Raw genomic sequence first — 27,230 nt, 5'->3', positions numbered from 1 at the left:
AGATTTGAAATAAGAGCTAACATTGAACGAGCCTTCCTGATTACCTGTTGTACCTAGCTTTCTGTGTTCATGCACAAGTGCTCCAAGTCTCTGTCTTTCAACTTTCTGCAGTTCTTCCCCGATTAAGTAATGCTCTGAAGGCAGATGTTGAAATGAAGATTCACTTAATTCTCCCTAGGCAGTTTTTCAGCATAGCAAAACAGATTTAACACCTATGCAGTCTACGGCAAAAACATTACACGAACATGAGGATATATTTGGATAGTAGAATAAATTGTCTTACTTACTCTCATTGTCTGAACTGTCACTGCTGCTTAAATGTCTGTTGCGTTTCATCCTGTCATGCCCTTAAAAAGGAGAGGAAGAGGTTCAACTTTCCAAGTAGGTCCATCAAATCAGTATTAAATCTCACAGATGAGATCTTCAAATGTGTAAAATTGACTTACCATAAACTCAAAGTATTTGCACAAACCAATTCAATCAACTGCTGACTACATCAACGATGCAAGTTAGCTCTACAAAAAAAAAACAAAAAAATTACATCAATTGAATGCAGTTATCATTTTACAACCTTAAGGTTTCAAGATTTACAATATACTTCACAGATTGTTACAACTCAGTCAACGTTGCCAAAGTATTTTACATCGTACAGTTCTGGAACAATGCCTTAGCTCATTTGATGGACTACAGGAAAAAAATTACCACCCAGTATTAATCACAATATCTCTGGTTCAACATTTAAGTCTGTACTTACTTGGCGCTCAGCTAGAGAAATGGTTGGGTGTAAAATTTCTGTCAAAACCTCTGGGCTGCATTAGGCAAGAAGGAAAAGACAGCAACCAGGGTTCCTAATCATAATCTGGTCACCCTTGCTAGAAAATTCACATGTGGGCACCTTGAGTGAGAACAGAATCAAGGGTAAGGCTCAGCTCCGACAATATCCTTGAAGTGACTAAAACAAGATAGCTCGACCCACATTTGCAAAACAGGAATTGTAATATACAGCTCAACAGGATTGTACTTTCTGTTGCAAATTATCTTACGCAAGCTCACCAAAAGCCAAATTTGTGCAATACCTGCCTCACTTGGGTATAAATTTCATTTAGCGAATGCTACCAATTTCCAAGACTGCCTTATTCAGAGAATCAATATGCAAAGACTAAAAAAGATAATAGTTATTAAATAGTTTGCTACAAACTTTCTAACAAAACTTCATTCAGACAAAATACTAAAGAATTATACGTTAAATTCTTACGAAGCTCTAATATTCGATTTTACAGGAGGATGGTGGTAAGGGGAGGCTTTTTTCCCCAGGACGTAACGGGAATATATTGCAGTGAATATGGAAACAAGAATATTTACTGCTGATCTAAAAAAAAGTCTTGGATAATTTATGAAAAGCGACAGTTAACTTCTTCATAATAAAAATGAAAAAGCCCAAATTGGTCACATAATCCCAGTTTTCACAGGATTATGCAACTGACTTTATTTTTCCCCAAATTCGTTCAGAAGCATGGCCTCACTAGCTAGCCCAATATTTATTTCCCATCCCTAATGGCCCAAATGTCAACCCAATGTAGGCCAAACCAAGCCAGTAAGGAATATGTCCTTTGCTAAAAAAAAGGATTTTGAATGCCAGATGAGGTTTTTCCAGCAAATAGACAGTGGTTATATGGTTGTCATTTGTTTTAGTTTTTACTACAGTTTTGTTCACGGAATTCTAATTTCACCACCTGCCATGGTGGGATTATAGTTACATAAAGTCATGCAGCACAGAAACAGACCCTTCAGTCCAACCAGTCTATGCTGAACATAATCCCAAACTAAGCTAGTCCTACCTCCCTGCTCCTTGCCCATATTCCTCCAAATCTTTCTTATTCATGTACTTATCCAAATCTCTTTGGAATGTTGTAATTGTACCGACATCCACCACTTCCTCAGGAAATTCATTCCACACGCGAACCACCCTCTGCGTAAAAGCTTTGCTCCCCCCCATGTCTTTAAAGTCTCTCTTCTCTCACTAGAAAAATTTGCCCGCAGTCTTGAAATCCCCCATCATAGAGAAAAGACAACGATCTAGACCGCTCACTATTTTATAAACTTCTGCCAGGTTGCCTCTCCACCTCCAACATTCCTGTGAAAAAAGTCCCAGTCTATCTTCTGCATTTGACCTCAGATTACAAGTCTAGTGACATATAATGCCTTACACGACTGCCTTGTTAGAGGCCCAATAGAAGGTTTCAAATGCTCACCAACACAAAATATTTGAAGTGCTGGGCATTATGTATACCTTAGTTTAATAAAAAGGCTACATGGAAGGTACCATTAAAAGCAGCAACAATCTGGATTCAGAAACTGCATAAAATAGAACTGTATATGCTGGAAATCTGAAACAAAGAGTTCTGGAGAAGCTTAGCAAGTCTGGCAGCATCACTGGAGACGCAAGAAGAAAAAAGTTAATGTTTCAAGCCCAGTTGAACTTGGCTATTGAGGAGCTTGTGTAAGACTTTTGAAACATTAACTCTCTCTCCAGAGATGCTACCAGACCTGATGGGGTTTCTCCAGCACATACTGTTTTTGTTTCAAAGACAACATATTTATTACACCTCATTCTTTGTGCTTTAACTCTCTAGATTAATTAAAACTGCCAGGAATCACCACATATTGAAGAGGTTTGAGGACTGGCAGGTAGCAGATTTACTCTTAAAAAGTAAAGAGCAGTGAAAGTTATTCAAAGTTAGACGGAGTTTGATACACTAAGGTTCCACTTATAAAACATAAGAGGAAATTGTCATAGTCTAACCAGATTGTAGGGCTGTCTCTCATTAGAGACAGACATGAGCTGTAGTGGTTTAACCACAGGGTCACCTCATCAAAAGGCAAGGGGAGAGGTTGAGAAGAAGAGACCTTTATGGTGATCTTAGAGGAGTTCTGAAGGGTCACTAGACCAGAAATGTTAAACCCGATTTCTCTCCAAAAGATGCTGCCAGACCTGCTAAGCTTTTCCAACAAAATTCAATTTTTGTTTCTTGCTACTCCAACTTCCAGGTTCCTTTAGGGTACAACAAAAAGACCTTGATAGGGAAAAGCAGTATGTGCGGAGTAATTGGACTTAAAGTAATGACTGACATAGTTGCTCTCGAAAAATGTTGATATTGAAACAAAGGAAGTGGGAATGAATGGAAATATCACACAGATGTAATATAATCAAGAGTTGAGAGGATTGGTATATCAACCTCAGATAGGAGGACTCACATAGGCTGCATTTAAGACCTCTTTTACATAGTGTATAAATATAAAGATGACAAAATTAATGAAGGTGATAAATCCCAAAGCTGTAAAAGGCTAAATTTGCAGGAACATTTCAATATATATGGGAAATGGGCATACAGATCAGACATATAATTTCAAAAAGAAATAACAAAGCGCTTCATATTGAGTTAGATGACAAGAAGGAAATATTAAATACAAGGACGATAATGTTCATGACATTAAAAAAAGGTCATGATCGATGATCGACAATAAATTGAAGCTATTGAAACAATGCTCAGTCATATTAAGTAAAGTAAAAACCAGACAATTGGGATACATACAAAAGATAAAAATTTAGCTGATCTACTGAGATAACGCCATTTGATAAATCATTAGTGTGGTTGCACTTGGAATACTGGATGCAATTCAGGTAGGCACAGTATAAAAATGCAGATTTGGCGACCAAAACGATTGAGGGGGTGGCAGGATGAGTTCCTAAATAAGCCATTATGGAGGCATTTTCTCACCAGAGAAGGTTGAAGGTTGCTGCTTTTAGAATTAAGAGATTAGATAGTATAAACCATGACAAAAATTTTCCATTAACCCTACGAAAACTGTGCAAATTCAAATGCAAGTTAGATGGAGACAGTGTATAGTCTCCAAAGTCTTCTACCAATGGAGGTTTTTCTTATATTCCTAGATCTATTGAAGGCTACTGGATACTATGATACAGAAACAACTCTCCTACTTGTCACGACTAGGATGGTAAGGGGATTAATAAGAGGACCATAGTCTTGGTTTATCTGGGAACCCCAATCTTCTGATTTCTAATCAACTGTAGATGTCCAGATTTAAATTGTTACTGGAGATTGGTATGTAATTGGAATATGCCACCACATGTTCAAGAAAGTCCAAACTAAATCGTGCACATCTGTTGCGTCTTAACAAAACAATATGTAGACAAAGTAATTTGTTAGTATACAATTTCACTATTGCTGGAAAATAAAACGGAGTTGAAACTTTCTTTCACACATCAGAAAAATCTTCAATACCAACTTAAGGGGAAAACTAATATTTATAGTGCATGACAGGAGAGTGTTGGTTGGTTAGCAAGTGTAGTGTTACCATGAAGGATGCAGCCATTAATGCTGATTGGCAATTAAAAGCCAACTTTGCTGAATTTTTAAACCAGGCAGGTCGACCCAGACTCGTTAAGGTATTGTCCAGAGACATGAACCAGTAAATGGCTGTCATCTACTTTGTTGAGGTATAAACAAATGTGATGATGAAATAGGGCACAGTGTCATCCTGTAGAATAACAGCTATCCTGATCAGATCATTGCTCACTATATATCATGCTAACCAGTGAAGGCTCTTTAGACACTCACACTTGGTTCTGCAAAGTTTTCCTCAGAATAAGGGCAAAAGGGGCGGCACGGTGGCTCAGTGATTAGCACTGCTGCCTCACAGCACCAGGGACCCGGGTTCAATTCCCGCTTCGGACAACTGTGTGTGTGGTGTTTGCACGTTCTCCCCATGTCTGCGTAGGTTTCCTCCAGGTGCTCCGGTTTCCTCCCGCAGTCCAAAGATGTGCAGATTAGGTGAATTGCCCAGGCAAAATTGCCCATACTGTCAGGTGGATTAGTCAGGGGTAAATATAGGGGGGGGTGGGTTTCTCTTCGGAGGGTCAGTGTGGACTCATTGGGCCAAAGGGCCTGTTTCCACACTGTAGGTGATCTAATGAAAAAATATGTTAAAGGTTTGAGCAACAGGAAAAGCTAGCATTTATATTGCCACTGCGTAAAGCACAAAAAGACAGACACTCTACCTATCACACAAATGAGTATGTGTGACATGAATCTCAGTGCCAGAGGAGTGACACCAGGTATGTAGGTGATACAATATGCAAGTCTCGGAGACAAGTCAAACAGCTAGCCCTTTGTCTATCACACAAACCAAGCTACTGACTGTACCCAGTTAACCTGCACTTGTGAAACTTGCAAGTATTCAACAGTAACTTCAATTCTGCAATTGAATAACATTTCTTGAATAATCCTGGAGTGTGCAAAGAATTATGCTAACAATGAAATTTAGAATTGACATTCTGGCTTACAGTGCAGTACACGTGTGCAGAGAAAATTACAATATTAAATATACAGGATCCTGTTCTTTGCGGGCAAAGAAAATGTAACAGCCATTTGCTGGTTCATTTTTCAGAGCCAAAATCCCCATGGGAGACTGATTAGCAAGGTTAGATCTCATGGAATAAAGGGAGAACTAGCCATTTGGATACAGAACTGTCTCAAAAGGTAGAAGACAGAGGGTGGTGGTGGAGGGTTGTTTTTCAGGCTGGAGGTCTGTGACCAGTGGAGCGCCACAAGGAGCAGTGCTGGGCCCTCTACTTGTTGTCATTTACATAAATAATTTGGATGCGAGCATAAGAGGTACAGTTAGTAAGTTTGCAGATGACACCAAAATTGGAGGTGTAGTAGACAGCGAAGAAGGTTACCTTAGATTACAACAGGATCTGGACCAGATGGGCCAATGGGTTGAGAAGTGGCAGATAGAGTTTAATTTAGATAAATGCGAGGTGCTGCATTTTGGGAAAGCAAATCTTAGCAGGACTTATACACTTAATGGTAAGGTCCTAGGAAGTGTTGCTGAACAAAGAGACCTTGGAGTGCAGGTTCATAGCTCCTTGAAAGTGGAGTCGCAGGTAGATAGGATAGTGAAGACGACGTTTGGTATGCTTTCCTTTACTGGTCAGAGTATTGAGTAAAGGAGTTGGGAGGTCATGTTGCGGCTGTACAGGACATTGGTTAGGCCACTGTTGGAATATTGCGTGCAATTCTGATCTCCTTCCTATTGGAAAGATGTTGTGAAACTTGAAAGGGTTCAGAAAAGATTTACAAGGATGTTGCCAGGGTTGGAGGATCTGAGCTACAGGGAGAGGCTGAACAGGCTGGGGCTGTTTTCCCTGGAGCATCAGAGGCTGAGGGGTGACCTTATAGGAGGTTTACAAAATTATGAGGGGCATGGATAGGATAAATAGGTAAAGTCTTTTCCCTGGGGTCGGGGAGTCCAGAACTAGAGGGCATAGGTTTAGGATGAGAGGGGAAAGATATAAAAGAGACCTAAGGGGCAACTTTTTCACGCAGAGGGTGGTATGTGTATCGAGTGAGCTGCCAGAGGATGTGTTGGAGGCTGGTACAATTGCAACATTTAAGAGGCATTTGGATGGGTATATGAATAGGAAGGGTTTGGAGAGATATGGGCGGGTGCTGGCAGGTGGGATTAGATTGGGTTGGGATATCTGGTCGGCATGGACGGGTTGGACCGAAGGGTCTGTTTCCATGCTGTACATCTCTATGACGCTAAAATCGGACTCGATTTTTCTGGATTTAAAGTTTAACCTTACCTGGCTGTTAACTGCCAATTAGAATTTGAAAGTGCGTTCTCTGTAGAAACACATTTACAGAGCTCATTTGTCAACCAATCGATCAGAACTCTCATCTCATGCTGTATAAATATTATTTAAAATCAACCTGTTCAGAAGTGTTATTATACATCTCTAGACCAGGTGGGATTTGAACCTGGGCCTCCCGGCTCAGAGATAGGATCACCACTACTATGCCACATGTGCCCTCACCTCTTGCAGTGTAAACATTAGCTTTCCTCTTAAAAAGGTTACTTGTGAATTGTCCTGATGAGTACAAGATGAAAAGCTTAGACAAAAGGCAACATTTCTTAGCAGTAGGCAATAAATAAGGCTTAACTAACCAAAGGCAAGACTTCCTCCAAACTGTACAAATTTATTCATTGTTTTTAATATACATGTGCCACATCACTAAACACTCATTAAAAAAAAAAGAGAATTAGGATGACATGCATTATTACCAATTGTCAGAAAACCTCAGCTGGTTCACTAATGCCCTTTAGGGGAGAAAACAGCCATCCTTACCTGGTCTGGCCTACACGTGACGCCAGACCCATAGCAACGTGGCTGACTCTTAACTGTCCTCTGGGCAATTAAGGATGGACAATAAATACTGCCTCGTCAGTGACATCCACATCCCTCGAACAAATAACAACTAACCAAATGAACAGCATACATTTTATAAAGAAAAAGAGGTAAGGAATGCTACGCAAAGTTGGAAAGAGGAAGGGTCGACATTCCCACTACTGATTTACCCATGGCTAAGACAACTATAGGTCAAACTGCCCAATTACATTTGAACCTTGACATTGCATGGTATAAACTCAAAACAAGATAAATCATAGGGATTATTTAGATTTTAAAAATGCATAAAATTTTGATTGACTCTAAAATAGACTACACGAAAATCCAGCACAGATTACAAGACGAAACAATTTGTCCATTTAAGGGCAACGGCACAAGAAACATGGTAAAAAAAAACCAAAGCAAAGACCATAAGGAATATGAGCAGGTGTAGGCCATTCAGCTCTTCAAGCTTGCCCGACCATTTAATAGAATCATTAGCTGATCCTTCACTCCTCATATCTACTTTCTTGCCTTTTGCACTGTAACCCTTGATTTCCCAACTGATCAGCCTTATATGTACACACAAGCATGGTGTCCCCACAGCTCTCTGTGACAAAGCGTTTGAAAGACTCTAAACCCTCAGAAGAAATTCCTCTTTATCTCAGTCTTTATTCTGAGACTATGCCCTCTGGTCCCAGTCTCCCCCATGAAGGGGGAACATCTCAGCATTTATCCTGTCAAGCCCCTGAAGAATCCGATAATGTTTCTAAAATGAGAATGAGTCAAGTCCCAACCAGTTCAGCCTTTGCTCATAAGGCACTCTCTCCATACCAGGCATCATCCTACTGAACCTTTTCTGAACTACCTCCAAAATTATAATTTCCTAAATAAAGGGGACCAAAACTGTTCTCATGAAGAAGTGACTCGGTATAATCTGAAGAAGATGTACAGCCAGAGCAGCTGCTTCAACAAGGAAAGTAAAAAAGGCAAAAACATACAACGAGTTGGAAAGCTTTTGCAAAGAGTCAGTCCAGAAATGACAGACTGAATGGTCTCTCTATGCTTCAAGGTCTGTAAACTCTGAATAGGTTTATTTAAAATAAAAATCAACTTAATAGCACTTTATTACTGCTAGTGTTTACTAACCCAGCAAATCTTTTTTGGTATTTTGCACCTCTAAATAAAAATACTATCATTTAGAGGTCAAGGTGACAATCTGGGAAAATATCAGTCTATAAAAAGATGTTGCACGCATTGAAGTTTTAAGAAAAATAACACTTAAGTGATGCTCAGAAATCCGTGAAACTTTTAAAAAGCAAGAAGGGTAATTCATACAACATTTTATTAAATAAAATGTTTCTGTTCAGCACAACCCTAAACTTAGACTCCACGTTGGTTGCAAAGACTGAATGGTTAAGTAAAACGGCAAAATTATACACCTCTTCCAGGGGCCTCTCCATCCATTTTATTTTCCGTGCCTGATCAGGTCTTTACTCTGAATCCAGCATGCCCTACACTAAAAACTAAATCTGTGGTAGGTAAAACTACTTAACAGCAATGCCGGAGCTGAAGAGTAGTTGCACCATTCTACTTTACATGATAGCCTTTGTTTACTTCCCCAGAACAATGACAATTTCTCCCCCACTTCAGTGAATTTGGTTTGCTACACATTGTTCAGTTGTATCCAATAAAGAATCAAGCGTACCACATTGTTGTTCCTGTCAAAATTCTATGTTCAATTCCTCTGAAGCTTCATATATTTTTAAGCAGGTCACATAATGAAAGGCAATAATGCTATATTAAAGTAGGTTCACATCAAAACAAAATTCCCATACCATCTCCGTATTATGCGTCACAGTATATTCAATGACAACATTGATACATGTTCCATAGAACTAGAGTTAACTGCATTATTAAACTGCATATTTCATATTCACAATTGGAGAATTGCACAGTCATGCAGTACTGAACTACACTGCCCAATTTACATAAACACCAAATCAAGAGAAGACACCTTGGTCATGTGTAAAATATGATTGCCTCTCTTGTTTTTCAACAATTTTCACAAGATTTTCTTCAGCTTCCTTTCAAATTTGATTCCAGTTAACAATCTGTATCATTAATAGCTGTTCTTAATATATTTTATTTTTCTACCAGAATACAGTTTACATAGAACCCTGAAAAGTAAACTTGCTTATATGTCAGTTTTGCCCTTCCCCATAACCAGCCTCTTCTTCGTGATTTCAATTTTTCTTTCTGCCAGCTCACAAAATTTAAGAACTTGCTAGCCTTAAAATGGCATAAAGCTATTATGAAGGCAATAAGACAAAAACTAAATGCTAGCAGAATAATTGTCAGTACTGTTGGAGTGGTGGGAGACACAGCCAGGAGTTCAAATTTTGAGGCCTTTGCAGTTTCTATTGTATAATTCAGGAACGTAATGCAAAGTAACACTTGCAGAATTGAAGATGTGTTACAAATTTCAGCATTGGGACAAATATTTATGACTAGAACATATGCAGACAAAATTCAATGGTAATTGATAGAACAATGCAACTGGAAGGAAAAAAAAAAGTGCAAAATTGCTCCATAAAACGATCGATAAATTTGTTAGGGCAGAAACTGGGGCGGGGGGTGTGTGCCTTTAATCTTCATCAACTTGAGGTTCAATACGTCCAATCAATGCACGGCAGCACAGAAGCAAATACTATATACACGTCAACAACAGAACATAGATTATGCAAATCAAAATTCTGGCATTGAAGGAAATACAAAAAAAAGCAACACGGCTGATCTTGTATGCACATCTTTAAATTAAGAACAGAATGGAATGGAGCAAGATTTGCTGTTTACAACAATAAAAATGGTGTCTCAGATGACCTTGCTCATGTGTACAAAGGATAGTTTAAAGAATATGACTAAAGGTAAATGCAAATACATAATGACTAGGTACTCAAGACTACAAGCCATGGGCTCAAAGTAGCAAAGAGTCGACATGTAATGAAATGGACTTTCAGGTATTGTAGAGAGAGAAAAAAAATGACTTTTAAAAAAGTAATTAAATGTGATTTTATTAATATAATGAGACACTGAGGTCTATCTAGATGCTCAAAGCAAAGTTGATGATTTAATCTTGTTAAAATATCACCAGTTTTGGATGTAGGTTTGCTTGCTGAGCTTGAAGATTCGTTTCCAGACATTTCGTCACCCTACTAGGTAACATCTTCAATGGGCCTCAGGCAAAGCACTGCTGAAAATTCCTGCTTTCTGTTTATATGTTTGGGTTTCTTTGGGTTGGTGATGTTATTTCCTGTAGTGAAGTCACTTCCTGTTCCTTTTCTCAGGGGGAGAGACGGATGACATGTACAAAATACCATGCAAGGACTGTAACAAACACTACATTGGACAAACAGACAGAAAACCAGCCACCAACTAGCCACAAAAAGACATGACCCTCTCTCACTCATATCCTTACATACGGGTGAGGAAGGACACCATTTCGACTGGGACAACACATCCATCCTAGGAGAAGCCAAACAAAGACACGCACGAGAATTCCTAGAAGCATGGCATTCCAACCAGAACTCTAACAACAAACACATCGAGTTAGACCCCATCTACCACCCCTTGAGAAAATGAACAGGAAGTGACTTCACCACAGGAAATAATATCACTAACCCAATAAACCCAAACATACAAATAGAAAGCAGGCATTTTCAGCAGTGCTTTGCCTGAGGCCCACTGAAGATGTTAAAAGGTAAAAACAATGACTGCAGATGCTGGAAACCAGATTCTGGATCAGTGGTGCTGGAAGAGCACAGCAATTCAGGCAGCATCCGAGGACAGGCAAAATCGACGTTTCGGGCAAAAGCCCTTCATCGGTTCCTGATGAAGGGCTTTTGCCTGAAACGTCCACTGAAGATGTTACCTAGCAGGGTGACGAAATGTCTGGAAATGAACCTTCAAGCTCAGTGAGCAAACCTACATCCAAAACCTCAACCTGAGCTACAAATCTTCTCAAAACTCTATTATCACCGGTCTTAAGACAGATGAAACCAGAAGTATGCACAGATCATTCACTCATTCGTGATTTGGACTGGATTTGGAAGAAATATTGCAGAAAATTTACTAAGAAGCTCTGCTTTCACAACAGAATTTCTACACCATATCTGAAGTACAGAAATGATGTGGAAATACCAATACTGGACTGGAGTGGACAAAGTTAAAAATCACACAACACCAGGTTATACAGATTTTTAATTTTGTACACCTCAGTCCAACACCAGCATCTCCAAAACACACCAGATTATAGACCAAAATGTTTATTTGGAAGTACAAGCTTTCTGAGCGCTGCTCCTTCATCAAGCAGCTAGTGGAGCAGGATCATAGGACACAGAATTTATAGCAAACTATCATAATGTCAAACAACCAATGCCCTATATTGAACAAACCTAGACTGCTGCTCAGTCTTTTGTCTTTTAGAAAGGGTTGCAGGTTTCGATTAATTACTATGTAAATCCCAGAATTTCTTTCAAGTCACATTCGAGATAATTTTAAGATTTTATTTTTAAAGTGACATCTTCGCTCAGACAATATATTAAAAGGTGTGAGGTTAGAGTCTGTCTGTAATTCTGATCTTGAGTCAGACTGATTCTATTTCCAAAGTAGGAATTTATAAAATGTCACATGGATTCACTGCCTGCAAATTGTGTGTTTTCTGAGCAAAATAGAATGTATCTGCAAATGTAAATTCACCCCATAGATGTGTGTGTGCATGCATGTGAGGGAGGGAACAAGTATATGAGGGGGACCTTGGGTTCATGTCACACTACACGTGATCCCACTACACACTCACTTGTAGACCCTCATAAGTGTTCTCTCAGGTGTGCACACACACATTCCCCCCACACCCCTCATACCCATGTGTATACCCTCTCACAGCATTTACTCCATCACATTCACGCACACATTATCAAGCATGCACATATATTCACTCTCTCACACACACACATGCATGCACACACATGTCTATGTGGTAAATTTGCATTTGCAGATACTTTCTATTTTGCTCAAAAAGCACACAATTTTATAAATTCCTATTTCGGAAATAAAACCAGTCTGACTCAAGATTGGAATATATACAGACTCTTTCTTCACAGCTTTAATGCATTGCCTGAGCTGAGATGTCACCTATTTTTATAAAATCTCAAGTTATCTCAAATGGGACTTGAAAATAGTTCTGGTATTTACATGTTAATGAATTGAAACCTGCAAACCATTCTCAAAGACAAAAGACTGAGCAGCAATCTAGGTTTGTTCAATATATTGCATCAGTTTGTATGACGATATGATCTTTTGCTATAAATTCTGTGTCCTAGGATCCTGCTGCACGAGCTACCTGAAGGAGCAGCACTTCCAAACAAACCTGTTGGACTATAACCTGGTGTTGTATGATTTTTAACTTTGAAGTGGAGAAAAGCATGGAACAGGAAGATAAAAAGCTTGTGGATTGAAATGGTCTCACCCAAAGAAAGCAAAACATACTCATATTATAGTATTTCAGCATGCTATGTGGTCAAGTGCTAGGGTTATTTGCTGTTCAATGAAGTGTATATGAATGATCAAGGAGAAAAAAAGCTTAGCATTCAAACGATACTACATTGTAGTGACTGAGGTAACTGGAACAGGCAAACAAAATTCAAAGAAATCTGAAGTTATGTTGCAATGGCAGGATAATAAACTGCAAACAAAGGGAACCGAACAGAAGGTCTCAGTTTTATAGCTGATTAATTATAACAGTGCCTACACTGCAAAAGTAAATGTAAGGAACATAGCAGTTAACTTGCATACAGCAAACCCTAAACAAAAGCAATGCAATAATGAGCAGAAAATGTGTTTTGTTTTGAGAGGTTTATTCAGACACACCAGGGAGTACACCCTTGCTCTTCTCAGTGTGATGGATTATCACATGCACAAGGTGGCAGGTGCAGTGCTTCTCTTCTGAACAGATTATTTCACATTTAAGTACAAATCAGAGTTCCAGCTTGTCTTGCCCTTTCAACACAAAGTGATCAACTAGCCTCATTTTGATGGAACATTTCAGCCCAACAAAATGTCTTCTCTCACTAAAGAACGGTGCATGTTTTTTCATTGGTGAGATGTGAGTGTCACCAGCTGGTCAGCATGCATTGCTTATCCTTAATTGCCCTTGACAACGTGATGGTGAACTGCTGCTTTGAACTGCCGCAGTCCAACTGCTGTGGGTTGACCCACAACGCCCTGGAGGGAGGGAATTCCTGAATGCTAACTCAGCAACACTGAAGGAATAGCGATATACGTCCAAATGAGGATGAGGAGTGGCTTGGAGGGGAATTTGCAGGTGATAGTGCTCCCATATATCTGCTGCCTTTGTCCTTCCAGATGGAAGTGGTCGTGGGTTTGGGAGGTGCTGTCTAAGAACCTCTGATGAATCTTTGCAGTGCACATTGTGGACAATACACATGACTGCTACTAAGTGTCATTAGTGGACAGAGTATATGCTTAAGAATGCAGTGCAAATTAAGTGGGCTTTGTCCTGGATGGTGTAAGCTTCTTGATTATTGATTGGGGTGGCACCATTCCAGAAAAGTGGGAAGTATTCCATCACACTCCTGACTTGTGCATTGTAGACAGTGGACAAGCTTTGGGTGATAGAAGGTGAGTTACTTGGCACAGGCCTCTGACCTGCTCTTGTAGCCACCATATTTACATGGCAAGGGCAGTGGAGTTTCTTATTGAAAAAAATTCAAGATACCTGAGAGCAGCTATGAAAATGCAGACATTGAGGAAATGGAGTATTTTTCCCCCTCAGTTTAGATAATACTCAGATTACTTGTATAGCAATCAAGATGCCAGTAGAGACTCAATGAAAAACATGAGCATCTTCAAGGCTGGATTTATATAGTTCACAAATGGTCCATGCAAAATGCACTTCATTGTATTTTATATAAAGACCATGCTTAAAAGGAGACATCGAGTTTTCTATGGGTTCAGGTAATAAAATCTCTATAGAGCTCACTTGTATACTAGAATGTTCTCAGTTCACATTATATCAAGCCAACTTTACCCCAGTCAGAGGATTGTCAGTCAGTCAATTGGCCCCAACATTCCTATCCCAAAAGAAAAGTAGCATTTCTATTCTTTATCAGTGACTCCCTGCTGTAAAATGGGCATGGGTGAGAACTAAGCAAGCCAATGAGTAACATGCACACACTCAATTACTAACCTCAAAAATACTTCAAGACAGCAGTTGCGAAAGTGCACACATCAAGTGGAGAAAATGGAGTTTCTTTTTCTGTCAGTTTAAATAAGAATCAGATTACTTGTATAGCAGCTGAAATCGTGTTGCTGGAAAAGCGCAGGTCAGGCAGCATCCAGGGAACAGGAGAATCGACGTTTCGGGCATAAGCCCTTCTTCAGAAATTGTATAGCTACTTGTATAGCAGTCAAGATAGCTTTTCCGCAACAGATTAGAACCAAACATTAGTAATAGTCACTTGGCAGTACGAATCCTGGAGTTTTGTTAATGAAGAAATCTTGCAAAAGCTTTTCATCTTGACTCAGAACATCAATTGAAGGGGAAAACAACACTTCTATGTCACAATAGAGTGCAGTTTGCTTGGCAAATGGGCCCTGTTAAGAGATTTTGCTCTAGAAAATGCATCTATTAATCCTGATCAACAGATAACAGAAAGGGTTTAAATTTTAAGGCAGGCAGATTGACTCTGATGGGTCAGGACATGGCCCTGAGAAATGAACCAAATGACTATCATCCATTATAAGTTGAATGGGGCACAGTGCACATACATTTTATTTTTTTGCTTGGACAAGTAGACAAAGAGTCCTATTAGCATATACAGCTTCAGTACAGACCAATTTAGGATGTCATTCAGGTCTGTAATATGCCCACGAGTGTGCCATACATTACTTGCCAACCAAACCACACTCACCTCTCACACAGTATAAATGCTGGTTTTAGCCTTGAATCGGTATTCCTGATGAGTGCAAGATGAACCATTAATAAATTTTGATTTTTAAAATCAATCACGTGCAAAGGATTTTTAAACTGCAAACATTTGGAAGATTTCATGCCCACAGAAAGTATGCCTTCAGTAATAGAATATGTAAACTCCACGTTAAGTTGATTGAATCAAAAGAAAAGATTAAGAATCTTTAAAACACAAAATCAGGAAAGCCACTCCCTAATAATGAGCTGCATAATCAATACCAGAACTACATAAAGAGTGTAAGCATGTGTAGCTGCCTTTCCCGATAATCCAAAACAAATACTTCCAAGCAACCAAGAACAGAATAGAAATGCTACATCCAAATTCTAAATCACGTGCAAACATCAAAATTTAGGTTTTATTCAAGAATATTCATCTCACTCCCTTAGTGAGTGGAAAGTTACATTGAAATACATATCAATATAGGTTTAACTACTGAAGACTTGGTACTGTTTAGCTTAAGGGTCACCACTCCACAGGAAGGACAGGGCAAGACATAGAGGGAGGGAGGCTTTCATGAACTATTCACAGCTGGTACAGCAATCTAATCTACACTTTTAAAGCCAATCTGCACCAGTTGTTAGCCATTTAGTCAACCCCACAAGAACAATCTAGCCTTTTGGGAATTTTATAGTGCAGTCGCAGTATCTTGACATCAGAGTCTGCGTTCAAGTCCCACCTACTCCAGAAGTGGGTCACAAAACATCTGACCAGGTTCATTAAAAATGTCTATCTTTTTATTTCATATACTTAAAAGAAAAGTTTAAAACCTATGCAACTTTTATTTCTGTAAACTAAAAACTGGTTTTAGAACAGAGAACCAGTATTCTGGTTTGAGACCTTTCCGAAAGCTTTTGCATAGCCTGTACATCATCCACCATGAGATCAGACCAGTATTCTAAATGCAGTCGAATCAAGGTTGCACAGAACAAAATGGAGCACTGTTTTATATTGAATAGTCTTATTAACACAACCCAACATCTTATTTACTTTGGCTACAGTTTCTGGGCACTGGTCGTGAACCTTTAAAGAATTATGAATTATAAGACTAAGATACTTTGCTCTTTCTCAAGTAACCTCAGTTTTATTCCATGTGCTTAAAATGTTGCATCTGATCAAATGCAGGAAGTACACTTTTCTGGGTTAAATTCTCTTTACCAGTTTGGCAATTTTCCAGCATATGTAAATTTGGTTGCTAAGAGGAGTTCTACACCAAACAAATTTTTGAATGTCAACGTACAGAAGATCCCCACTTCACCCTCCCAACCATTCCACCTCGGTAATTTATAGAACATAAATTTGAAGCACATCACAAACAATTAACATAAACGACTGAAGTACAACTGATCAATTCCACAACAATGTCGCAATCAGTTTGATGCAAATCAGCAACAGCAATTCAAACTCAAATTACACAGATGGAAGTATTTCACAATGGGGTACACCAGAGTGTTTATTTTGAACCTTACAGGCATAGCACAAAATAACCATTAACATTCAATGTTTAGAATATTATCCTACATGCATGTGTTTTGATTAGGTAGGCATAAATTAAAGAGGCCACCACTGCAGTCCATGTGACATAGGTCCAGACAATGCTATTAGGTAGAGAACTTCAGGATTTGACACAGTGACAAAGAAACACTGACAAACTGCCCAAGTTAGGATGGTGACATGCTTGTGGTGTAGGCAATAGAAGTCACAGATTTGGAAGGCATTTTGAAAGAGCTATGGTCAGTCTACTGCAGTACACTTTGCAGACAGTAGACACCGCTCCCACTGTAGAGTGGTGGAAGTGATGAAAGTTTAAGGGGATGATTGAGGTGCCAAACAAAAAGGTTTTGCTTCTAGATGGTGTCATGCTTTGAGTGGTGTGTTGGAGTTGCATTCATCCAGACTGTATTCCATAACACAATTCACACATTGCAGATGGTGGATAGTCTTTGAAAGTTAGAAATGAGAATTCCCACTCTCTCATCAGCTCTTGTAGCCATGGTATTTAAATATCTGATACAGCCAAGTTTCTCGTTGCCTCCAGGATGTTAATGACAAGAAGCAAAAAGAGGTAACCAGATTCCCTCATATTCAAAATGGTTATTTCCAGAACCTCTGATACAAATGTTACTTGCAACATAGTACCCCAAGCCAGAATATTATAGAATCATAGAATTTTACAGTACAGGAGACCCTCATCCCATCGTGTCTGCATCTGTTCCAAAGACCTATCCAGCTGGTCCCACTTTCCACAGCCCCTCAACACTTTCAATTATTTGTTTGCAGATTTGTGTGCCCCCTCGGATTCCTCAATTCAGGCAGTCTGCCTGTTTGTAAGCAATTATTTTGCAATATTGAGTACCTTGTTAAACAAGCCTTCATATTTAGGTCAATCACGACAGGTTCTCCAATCAGCAGGAGGCAAAGCATTTACACTGTGCTCCTGGGAAGAGTACTGCCACAACTGAGTTCTGATCAAAGCAATTGCTTTGGGAGTCTGGGAACAGATTTACACACAATATGTTCCACTCAGTGAAACTGATTTTAGATAACCAGCATTGAGATGCTGGAAAGGAGACTTGCAGAAAGACATTGCAGTTAGACTGCTTTTCTTATGACCAGATTGGAAGGTTCAAATCAAGGCACTGCTGATGACACTTGTCTAGCGCTTTCGAGTGCCTAGGAATACAAGGATCACTGCTCACCCAAGCATGTCTATTATTGATTTCTGGTCATTTCTGAGGGTCAGTATCAACTTTCTATTTTCAGTACCCAAGTCATTGATTTAAGTGATAGCACTTCATGCTGTATGTGGCTAAGAGCACAACTAAATATTAATCATATGCAAATGTCTGATAAAACCAAAACACAGAAGAGTAGAAGTAGACCAATATAGTCCATCAAGTCTGCTCTGCCACGAATGAGATGGTGGTAAATCTGAACATCATCTACTCACTTTCATGCCTTTTCACCACAGCCCCCAATTCCCTTACTAATTAAAAATCAGCCAGCCTTGAATACATGGAAAGGCCCCGTTCCTACAATTCTCTGCAGTAAAGAATTCCACAGATTCATACCTTCTGAGAAAGGAAATCCCTCATCTTTTTAAATTCCTCTTATTGACAGACTATGCCCTCTGCTTCTAGATGCTATCACAAGGGAGAGCTTGGAACAGAAAGTTATTGATGAAGCAGTCGGTTGAGCCTAGGGCAATGCTCTGAGAAATTCCTATTGCATTATCGTGGAGCCAAAAAATAATTGATCTCACGCAAACACATTGTAAGGGGCAGGGCACCAGCTACTGGAGAGAGGACCCGATTCCTATTGACTTCAGCATTTCTATCATTTCTTTTAGCACATGTGGTATCACTATCATGTTAACTCTGGAATTCAGGTTGTGTGCATGCTGACCAATGACAGTGGAAGTCTGATGGGTCTGACTGGATACCAAATTTAGCATCAGTACCTGGATCTAACTTATCCTTTTTTTTTGTAAAGAGGATATATCCGGATAATTTCCTACATCAGGTAATTGATGGCAATAGTAGCTGAACTGGAATAGTAAGACATTAAGAATTGCTGAATGTCAAGAATGTATTTTGGGCACTCCATCCAATGTTCTTGAAAGCCATCGTCTTTGCTATATCAGTACACTTAGCTATTTCTTGATTTCATTTTAAGTGAATTGATTTGGCTGAAGACAAGCATCTGACATTCTGGGATCCCAGGAAGAAGGGATGATAGATCATCTATTCAACAGTTTTGACTATAGAGAAGTCAAAATAATCTAGACTGACCTTTTGCACTGGCTGAGCTCCACCATAATTAATGATAAGGAGTTCGTGCAACATCCTCGCCTCAGTTATTGAACCATCCACCATTCAAGCCGAGAGGGGGAAGATCTGATTGGTTGGTTGCATGATTGCTTAGTTCTGTCAATAGTAAGCTAATTCTACCGTGTGACAGCACTTAACCTTGTTTTGTTACTTCACTAGGTTGATTTTCTTTTGAAATAGGTGTGCTTGGTTAGCTTAACTGCATCTACATGCATATAACTCAGTGATCACAAAATAATTTTTCTCATATGCTTATGCTTTCTTCCTGGTCAACAAAGTTGGTTATTTAGCATAAATCAACAGCAGCACATTTAGGAATGCAATAACATTTAAGCAGAGTGTTATAAAACTGATTTCAGATTCCACTGATGAGTCATAACCAGTGACTAACCAAAATCACCAATTCTTCACCCTAGTATTACAACAGCTAAAACTGCTCTCCTCAGGCAATCCAAAGATGTTAGGACAAAATCCATCACTGCACTTTGACCACTTTTCACAGCTCAAGTGAAGATATCAAAATATGATGGATTTCATTTTGGTTTTATTGAAAGCTTGATGATAATATTACTTCCCCCAGCAGAACAAACCTCTGCAAAAAGAATCTAGACAAAATAAACTACTCTTGGATTAATCTTATGCAGTTATATTTTGTTTTATAACATTCCTGGGAAGCTCCTTGAAACAAAGTCACTATACAGGTTCTGATTCCACTTAAAAAAAATCAAAGCCCACTGCCATCAGTTCTAATTCCAAAAACTCAATTAAATTTAAGAGGGCTCTTTTGTATAATAAAATAAAAAAGGGCCAATATGGCTGCCTACAAGCTTAACAAGTGTCAACAATTAAAATCATAGATTCTGGAGGTAATTGTGCCCATCCTGCCTGGATAACTCTTCCAAAAGAGCTGACAATCAGTCCCACTCCCCTTCCCAGCAATTTCCTCTCCTATGAACTTTTACCCAAAACAAAAAGTTAATACCTTTGCTTGGGGAAAAATGTTTTGAAAAGGATTAGATTAGATTACATTACAGTGTGGAAACAGGCCCTTCGGCCCAACAAGTCCACACCGACCCGCCGAAGCGAAACCCACCCATACCCCTACATTTACCCCTTACCTAACACTACGGGCAATTTAGTATGGCCAATTCACCTGGCCCTGCACATCTTTGGACTGTGGGAGGAAACCGGAGCACCCGGAGGAAACCCACGCAGACACGGGGAGAATGTGCAAACTCCACACAGTCAGTCGCCTGAGGCGGGAATTGAACCCGGGTCTCTGGCGCTGTGAGGCAGCAGTGCTAACCACTGTGCCACCGTGCTATGGAATCAAGTCACCACTTTAGACTAAGATTTGCTGTGACCTTTTCAATGGCATAAAAGGCTTGAATAGCCATAAGACCCCAAGGTCCTGAAGTAGAAAGTGGCTTTAGCCAATCAATTCTGCTCCATCAATACCTTGATAGCCAATCTGATCATGCTCAACTCTCCTTTCCTGCCTTTCTGTTCCGCCATAACCCTTCATTCCCTTACAGATTTAAAATCTCAGCCTGGAGTATCCTTACTGACTAGCATTCCCTCTAATTCTCTTACCAGCTGCGTGGGCCACCAAACCTTGTGCACAGCAGAAACTTTGGAATTGGAAATCAATGCTATAATCAGCACGTGGACGCCTGACCCCATGCACAAAGCATGCTCAGGTAAAGAATTCCACAGATTCCCCAACATCAGAAAAGGTTCACCCCAATGTCTTTTTAAATGTATTACCATTTATTTTGAGATTATGCCCTATACTGTATTCTCCAACAAGGGGAAACAATTTTTCTGTATCTATCCCGTCAAGTACTTTAAGAATCTTGTATGTTCTGATAAGGTCACCTTTCATGCTTCTATTTTCCACTGTGTGCAGAGGCCAACTCACTCATTCTCTCCATACCTGGAATCAGTCTGGTGAACTTTAAATGGACTGCCACCAATGCCAGGAAATCTTTCATTAGATAAAAGGGGCCCAAAACTATTCACTGTATTTGAGCTGTGGTTTGACTACTGCACTGCATAGTTCTAGCAAAAAAAAAAAGCCTCTCAACTTTATATTCCACTGACTTCAAAATAAAGACCAATACTCATGGTTGCCTTCCCTATTAACCACTGAATTTGAATGGTAGCTTCTTGTGGCTCATGGAAGAGGCATCACCCCAAATCCCTCTGTGCCATGGCCTTCTGCAGTCTTTCGCCACCTAAATAATATTCAGCTCCTCTATTCTTCCAAACAAAGTGCAGAACCCCGCACTTTCCCCCGCCTGCTTGCTTAATCTGTCCATATCACTCTGCAGACTGCTCTCCTAAATACTTCCTTCCCATCCATTTTTGTAATTTACAAACTCGGCTATAGGATATTCACTTTCCTCATTAATACGTATACTGTAAACGATAATGGCTCCTGCACTGATTCTTGGTGCACACCGCTAGTTGCAAATCTGAAAATGTCCCCTGATCCAACTCTATCTTTGAGTAGTTCTGATTCCCATTTATCTACCCTGCTTGTTACCACCTCAAAAGAATCCTAATAAATTTATCAGACATGATTTTCTTTTTATGAAGCCATGCCAAATGGCCTACACCTGTTCCCATATTGGTTTTCATTCTCAATAATGCAAAACAAAATTCAGAATATTTAAGAAACAGACACAGCAAAATTTAAAATTCCAGGATCAAAAAGCAGACATAAAAATGAGTACAAATGAACACATGCACAAATGATTTGGCCAAGTGTAGATCTGTTTAAAGAAAATGAAGGAACAGACAACGTGTCCTTCAGAATGTGTCTCTATCTCCAGAATGCATTTCAACAACCAGCCAATGCTTCTTTGGAAGCCAACAATCCGACGGAAAAAGCATCAGGTGGATAGGAACACTGGCTTAAAGGCCACCAAATCAGCGACCATAATTTCTTCTATTGTTACCAAGTCAACTTGGGATTCATTTCATCCCATGGACTGTAACAATTCATAAATAGGACCCAGCATGCTTTCCCAACATGGAAGGGACAATAACCATGGCAGTAATATCCATGATTTTGTTTAAGGTGCCCAGACTAGAATCAATAAAACAGAACTTGCAGTGACAGAAAAGGAGCAATGCTAATCAAGGTGATTTGCAAGACCATCAATACGCTACAATACTGTTGTTACACGTGATAACAAAAATGTGTTTACATAACGCCAATGTACAAACACATTCCTAGTTGCAAAGAGTTAGTCAAAAGGAGAAGGGATTTTTCAAATGGGTTCTAAAAAAGTAGAGGGCAACAGAAAGACGATAGGAGGAAATGTCAGTGGCCAAGGTTCCTGAAGCAACAATTTTTAGATTTGGGTGAAGGGAAGTGTTTGACTGACAGGATTAAATATATTTAATTTGTACTGTGAATATCTGAACATTCAAAAATAAGAACTGGAGTAGAACATTCAGTCTTTTGAGAATGCTAGCCATTCATGCATTCTCACCTACACACAATAACCTTTGACGCCTTTGTTAGTTAAGCACCTAACTATCTTTGCCTTGAAAACATCCAATGGCTGCCTCAACTACACTCTGGGGAAAGAGTTCCAAAGAATCAACTGAAAATATTTCTCATCTTCATCTTAAATGGGTTATTTTTAGATTGCAGTCTAGTGTGTGGCGCTGGCAAAACACAGCAGGTCAGGCAGCATTCAAGGAGCAGAAGAATGAATGTTCGGGCATAAGCCCTTCATCAGGAATCAGCTTACACCCGAAACGTGGACTCTCCTGCTCCTCGGTTGCTGCCTGATCTGCTGTGCTTTTCCAGCACCACACTCTTGACTCTGCTCTCCAGCATCTGCAGTCATCACTTTCTCCCATTTTTAGATAGCACCAGTTGTTCCCAAAAGAGGAAACAAAAGCATTTACTCTGTCAACTCCATTCAGGATCTTAGGTCCAAATAATTCATGTTCTTTGCAACTCTAATGAAAATGGACTTTTCTAATGGCTAAAATAGACTTTTCTAATGGCTAAAATAATGTTGTTCACACCTCATTAGTGAGATCTTCTCTGCTGCAAGTAAAATAAAAAAGACAAAGTTACCTAGGAAACTCAGTTAACAACACATTCGTGTACTAACATGCTATCCAACAAAATGGCAAGATGCAGCTTTACATTCTATTGTCCAACGTGATTGAGGGTGGTGCCAAACAGAGCAAGAATAACCTTTTATGTTAATAAAAGCTAACATGGGTCATAACTTCCCTTCAATCATAGATGGTGTCAGGTTTCTTGCTCATTGTCGGAGGCTGCACCCATCCATGTGGAACATATTCCAGCATAATCCTAATTTGTGCCATCTAAGTAGTAGAGGGGGGGCTTTGGAGAGTCAAGGTGTGAGCTAGTAGGAACAGTAACGACAACATTTATGTAGCTGGTTTAGTTCTGTCCTTGGTCAATTGATATCAATGGTTAGAAACTCAGGTGGTAATGTTATTGAGCATCAAGAGAGAGGTAATAGTTATGTTCATTTGGTGGACAGCGTCAATGCTTCACATTCATATGGCACAAAACATTCCTTTGCATATATCAGACCAGGTCTGAAATGTTATCCAAGTCTAACAGGATGCAGACTAATATAAAAATAATAACACCAGGTTATAGTCCAACAGGTTTATTTGGAAGCACTAGGTTTCGAAGCACTGCTTCATCATCAGGTGACACAATCATCATCAGGTGGGCGGCACGGTGGCACAGTGGTTAGCACTGCTGCCTCACAGCGCCGGAGACCCGGGTTCAGTTCCCGCCTCAGGCGACTGACTGTGTGGAGTTTGCACGTTCTCCCCGTGTTTGCGTGGGTTTCCTCCGGGTGCTCCGGTTTCCTCCCACAATCCAAAGATGTGCAGGTCAGGTGAATTGGTCATGCTAAATTGCCCGTAGTGTTAGGTAAGGGGTAAATGTATGGGTATGGGTGGGTTGCGCTTCGGCGGGGCGGTGTGGACTTGTTAGGCCGAAGGGCCTGTTTCCACACTGTAAGTAATCAAAAAAAAAATCACAGATAATCTGTTACGACTATAACCTGGTGTTGCATGATTTTTAAACTTTGTCCACCCAGTCCAACACTGGCTTCAAAATCATAGCATGCAGACTGTGTTATGCTTCATAACCGAGAAAACATGAGAGTTGAACCCTTTGTGATCAAAATCCTCATTTATGAATTGAGATTCGAAGAAAGTCAATTGATGTCAAAGTTAAGCTAATTGGACCTTGGGGGCTGTTCTAATGAAGCTCTGAGGCAGAGATGATTGGCCTCCATTGAAAGGCATAGTCTCTTCCTTTGTGCTTCCCCACCTCCTGCCAAGACACCAATGTATTTTGCGAGAATTTCTTGGGGCCATACTGAACGATTTATAGTACAAGTAAAATCACGCTATACAAAAATGCCCAAGGTAACAAATATATTAGCTTGAAGTGTTGGGAAAAAAAAATCCCAGTTGTCTGAAATCCACACATGCCCATTTGCCAGCAAGCTATGAAAACAGACCCTTCGGTCATTGCACTGAGCATAGGAGTTGGGATGTCATGCTGCAGCTGTACAGGACTTTGGTGAGGCCACTTTTAGAATACTGCACACAATTCTAGTTGCCCATCTATAGGAAGAATTTTTTTAAACTTGAGGGCACAGAAAGGATTTGAGGATGTTGCTGGACTGGAGGGTTTGAGCTGCGAGGAGAGGCTGAATAGGCTGGTGTTTTTTCCCCCCAGAGCATCAGAGGCTGAGGGAGGGACTTTAGAGGTTTTTAAAATTGTGAGGAAATGGATAGGGTAAATAGCCACGGTCTTTTTCCTAGGGTTTGGGAGTCAAAAACTAGAGAGCACAGGTTTAAGGTCAGAGAAGAAAGAATTTTTTTTTAAAAAAAAGGATCCGAGGGGTAATATTTTCATGCAGAGGGTGGTACACACATGGAACGAGCTCCGAGAGGAAGTGGTGGCGGCTGGCACAGTTACAACATTTAAAAGGCATCTCGATGGGTATATGAATAGGAAGAGTTTAAGAGGGATATGGGCCAAATGCTGGCAAATGGGACATCTGGTAAGGTACCCATCTTAAATTAAAATGCTGGCTGATTATTTCTACCCTTAGTTTAGCAATACTGGAGCCCTATAACATTCACAAGAAAAGCCATAGGCTATTCAGCACTTCGAGCCTGCTCCAGCTTTCAATAAGATTATGACTGATCCATCTGTGGTCTCAAGTCAACAGTGCGTACCATCCACAGGATGCTCTATAGCAACTCAAAAGTTATTCCACATGACCATCCAAACTCTGAACCTTTTCCACCAAGAAGAGCACAGACAGCAAGTCCACCAGGGCACAAAGTGATGGGTTATCCTGGCTTAGAAATGTACAGTCACTCATCACAGCAAAAGCTTGGAATTTCCTACCTAACTATGAAAATATCTTCACCACATATTGCAGCTGTTCAAATAAACATCTTGTCACCACTTTCCCCACAGCAATTACAGATAGGCAATAAATGTTGGCATCACCATTTCTGTACTTTGAAGATATAGCCAATGTTAATTTCAATATCATTAAATCAAATTATCTCACCATTATATCATTGCTCTTATCCTGTTTATAACTTAAACATGACTGTACTTCAGAGTGAAACTTCAGGTGATCCAGAAGCCACTACATGAATACCTATTCTTACTTTCACTGTCGCTTGTAAAAGTTGTTTGAAACCAAAAAAGGCAAGTACGTTTTATTTCAAAGTAAAATAGGATCTTAATAAAAGTTATAATTATTTTAACGTTTAGCTTTGAAAAAAAATTGACAAAATGTTCAACAAAAGGAATAGTGCTTGAAAACACCCGACAAACTGCGAGCTAAACTTCGAACCGATAAATAAACTGAAGCTCAATAAATCACGTTGAACTGCAACTCAAACAATGAATGATGTCCAATCTGTCAAGAGTGAAGGAGTGGGTAAGGCTGGTAGAGATTCAACAGTGACTTTTACGGGGGTTAGTTAGTCGGAAGGTAAAGAAGGCAGGCCAATCGGCCGGCCAGCCTTGGCGCCAAAGCTCCATGTGAAGCAGTCCTCGCCTCATAACAGCAAAATGCTGAATGGGGAAGGCACAGACACGCCAACCCGTCCAGCATGCACCGCCGCCGTGTGGCACCGCAAATAATGTAGACATGCACACACCTATTTTCACGACTTTTAATATTGTCTTGTTTTTATATTAAAAGATCCCGCAAGATGGGAAATAAAACGAGGGGAGGAGGTTGGTCCATCGCTTTGCATTCAAAACAGAGGCAGATGCAGCACCAAGTTGGAAAGGCCGATGGATCGACCGCGGCCTCGAGTGAAAGACCTCCCCCCCCCCCCGACGACAACAACACAGACACACACACACACAAAAACAAAGGGAAACAGGGTCAAAGTCCAGGCCTCACTCACCGATTGCTCCGGCGTGAGACCGGGCAGGCCTCCTGACGCGGTGATCCGCCGCTCCATCAGAGGCCCCCTCTCCTCCCTCAAGCTCCTCGGCCTTGAAACGGTGAATGGGAAAGGTGAAAGCTCGCCTATTATGCAGCTCGAGCGACGTCGCCGCTTTTCTCTCGCCGCCTGCTGTTGACAGACGCTACTGCGCATGCGCCGGACCCGGCACCACGCCGCGAGGCATTGTGGGATAGGTGCGCGTCCAACCGTCAATTTGGCCATTTATCCAAGAGAAGCCAGCGCAAGGACAGGCACTGAACCATTTTAGCAATTCGCATTTACCTGAAAGCTTTTATTTTTAAAAATTATTTTTTAATGTGTGTATTTGTTAATGAGGTGTCATTTTCTTTGCGGGTTTATGTCCTATCCCTTCATGTTGCATTCAGAATTTAGAGTTGCCACTCCTGGATTATTTCCAGAACCTCTTGTAGATATTTAGCACTAATCTCCTGGACAAAGCTTAAATTCTACTCTCAGGAACGTTAAAAAAAGTGTTTTCTTAAATTTTTTCACAGGACGTAGGCAACAATGGCTGAGCCAGCATTTATTGACCACGCTTAATCCCAGTTAATAGTCAACCACATTGCT

The 27,230-nt window shown here is 40.1% G+C and overlaps 1 protein-coding gene across 2 annotated transcripts in view; it reads right to left on the bottom strand.

Moving 5' to 3' along the window:
- Positions 1 to 26,773, bottom strand: part of jade3 (jade family PHD finger 3) — a 52,732-nt gene extending 25,959 nt beyond the window's left edge. For both annotated transcript variants that reach the window (XM_087988367.1, XM_087988366.1), the window contains exons 1-3: positions 26,601 to 26,773; positions 447 to 515; positions 288 to 347 (exon numbers count right to left, since the gene is read on the bottom strand). In XM_087988367.1, coding sequence (XP_087844493.1) covers positions 288 to 336 — 49 coding nt within the window. In that variant the 5' untranslated portion in view covers positions 337 to 347; positions 447 to 515; positions 26,601 to 26,773. The remainder of the gene's footprint in view (positions 1 to 287; positions 348 to 446; positions 516 to 26,600) is intronic.
- Positions 26,774 to 27,230: the final 457 nt, after the last annotated feature.

This window comes from Chiloscyllium plagiosum, unplaced genomic scaffold (genome assembly GCF_037043375.1).
Source record: "Chiloscyllium plagiosum isolate Xiang-an unplaced genomic scaffold, Cpla_swu_hap1 HiC_scaffold_6, whole genome shotgun sequence".
Lineage (NCBI taxonomy): Eukaryota > Metazoa > Chordata > Chondrichthyes > Orectolobiformes > Hemiscylliidae > Chiloscyllium > Chiloscyllium plagiosum.
This window is presented reverse-complemented; position numbering and strand designations above follow the sequence as displayed.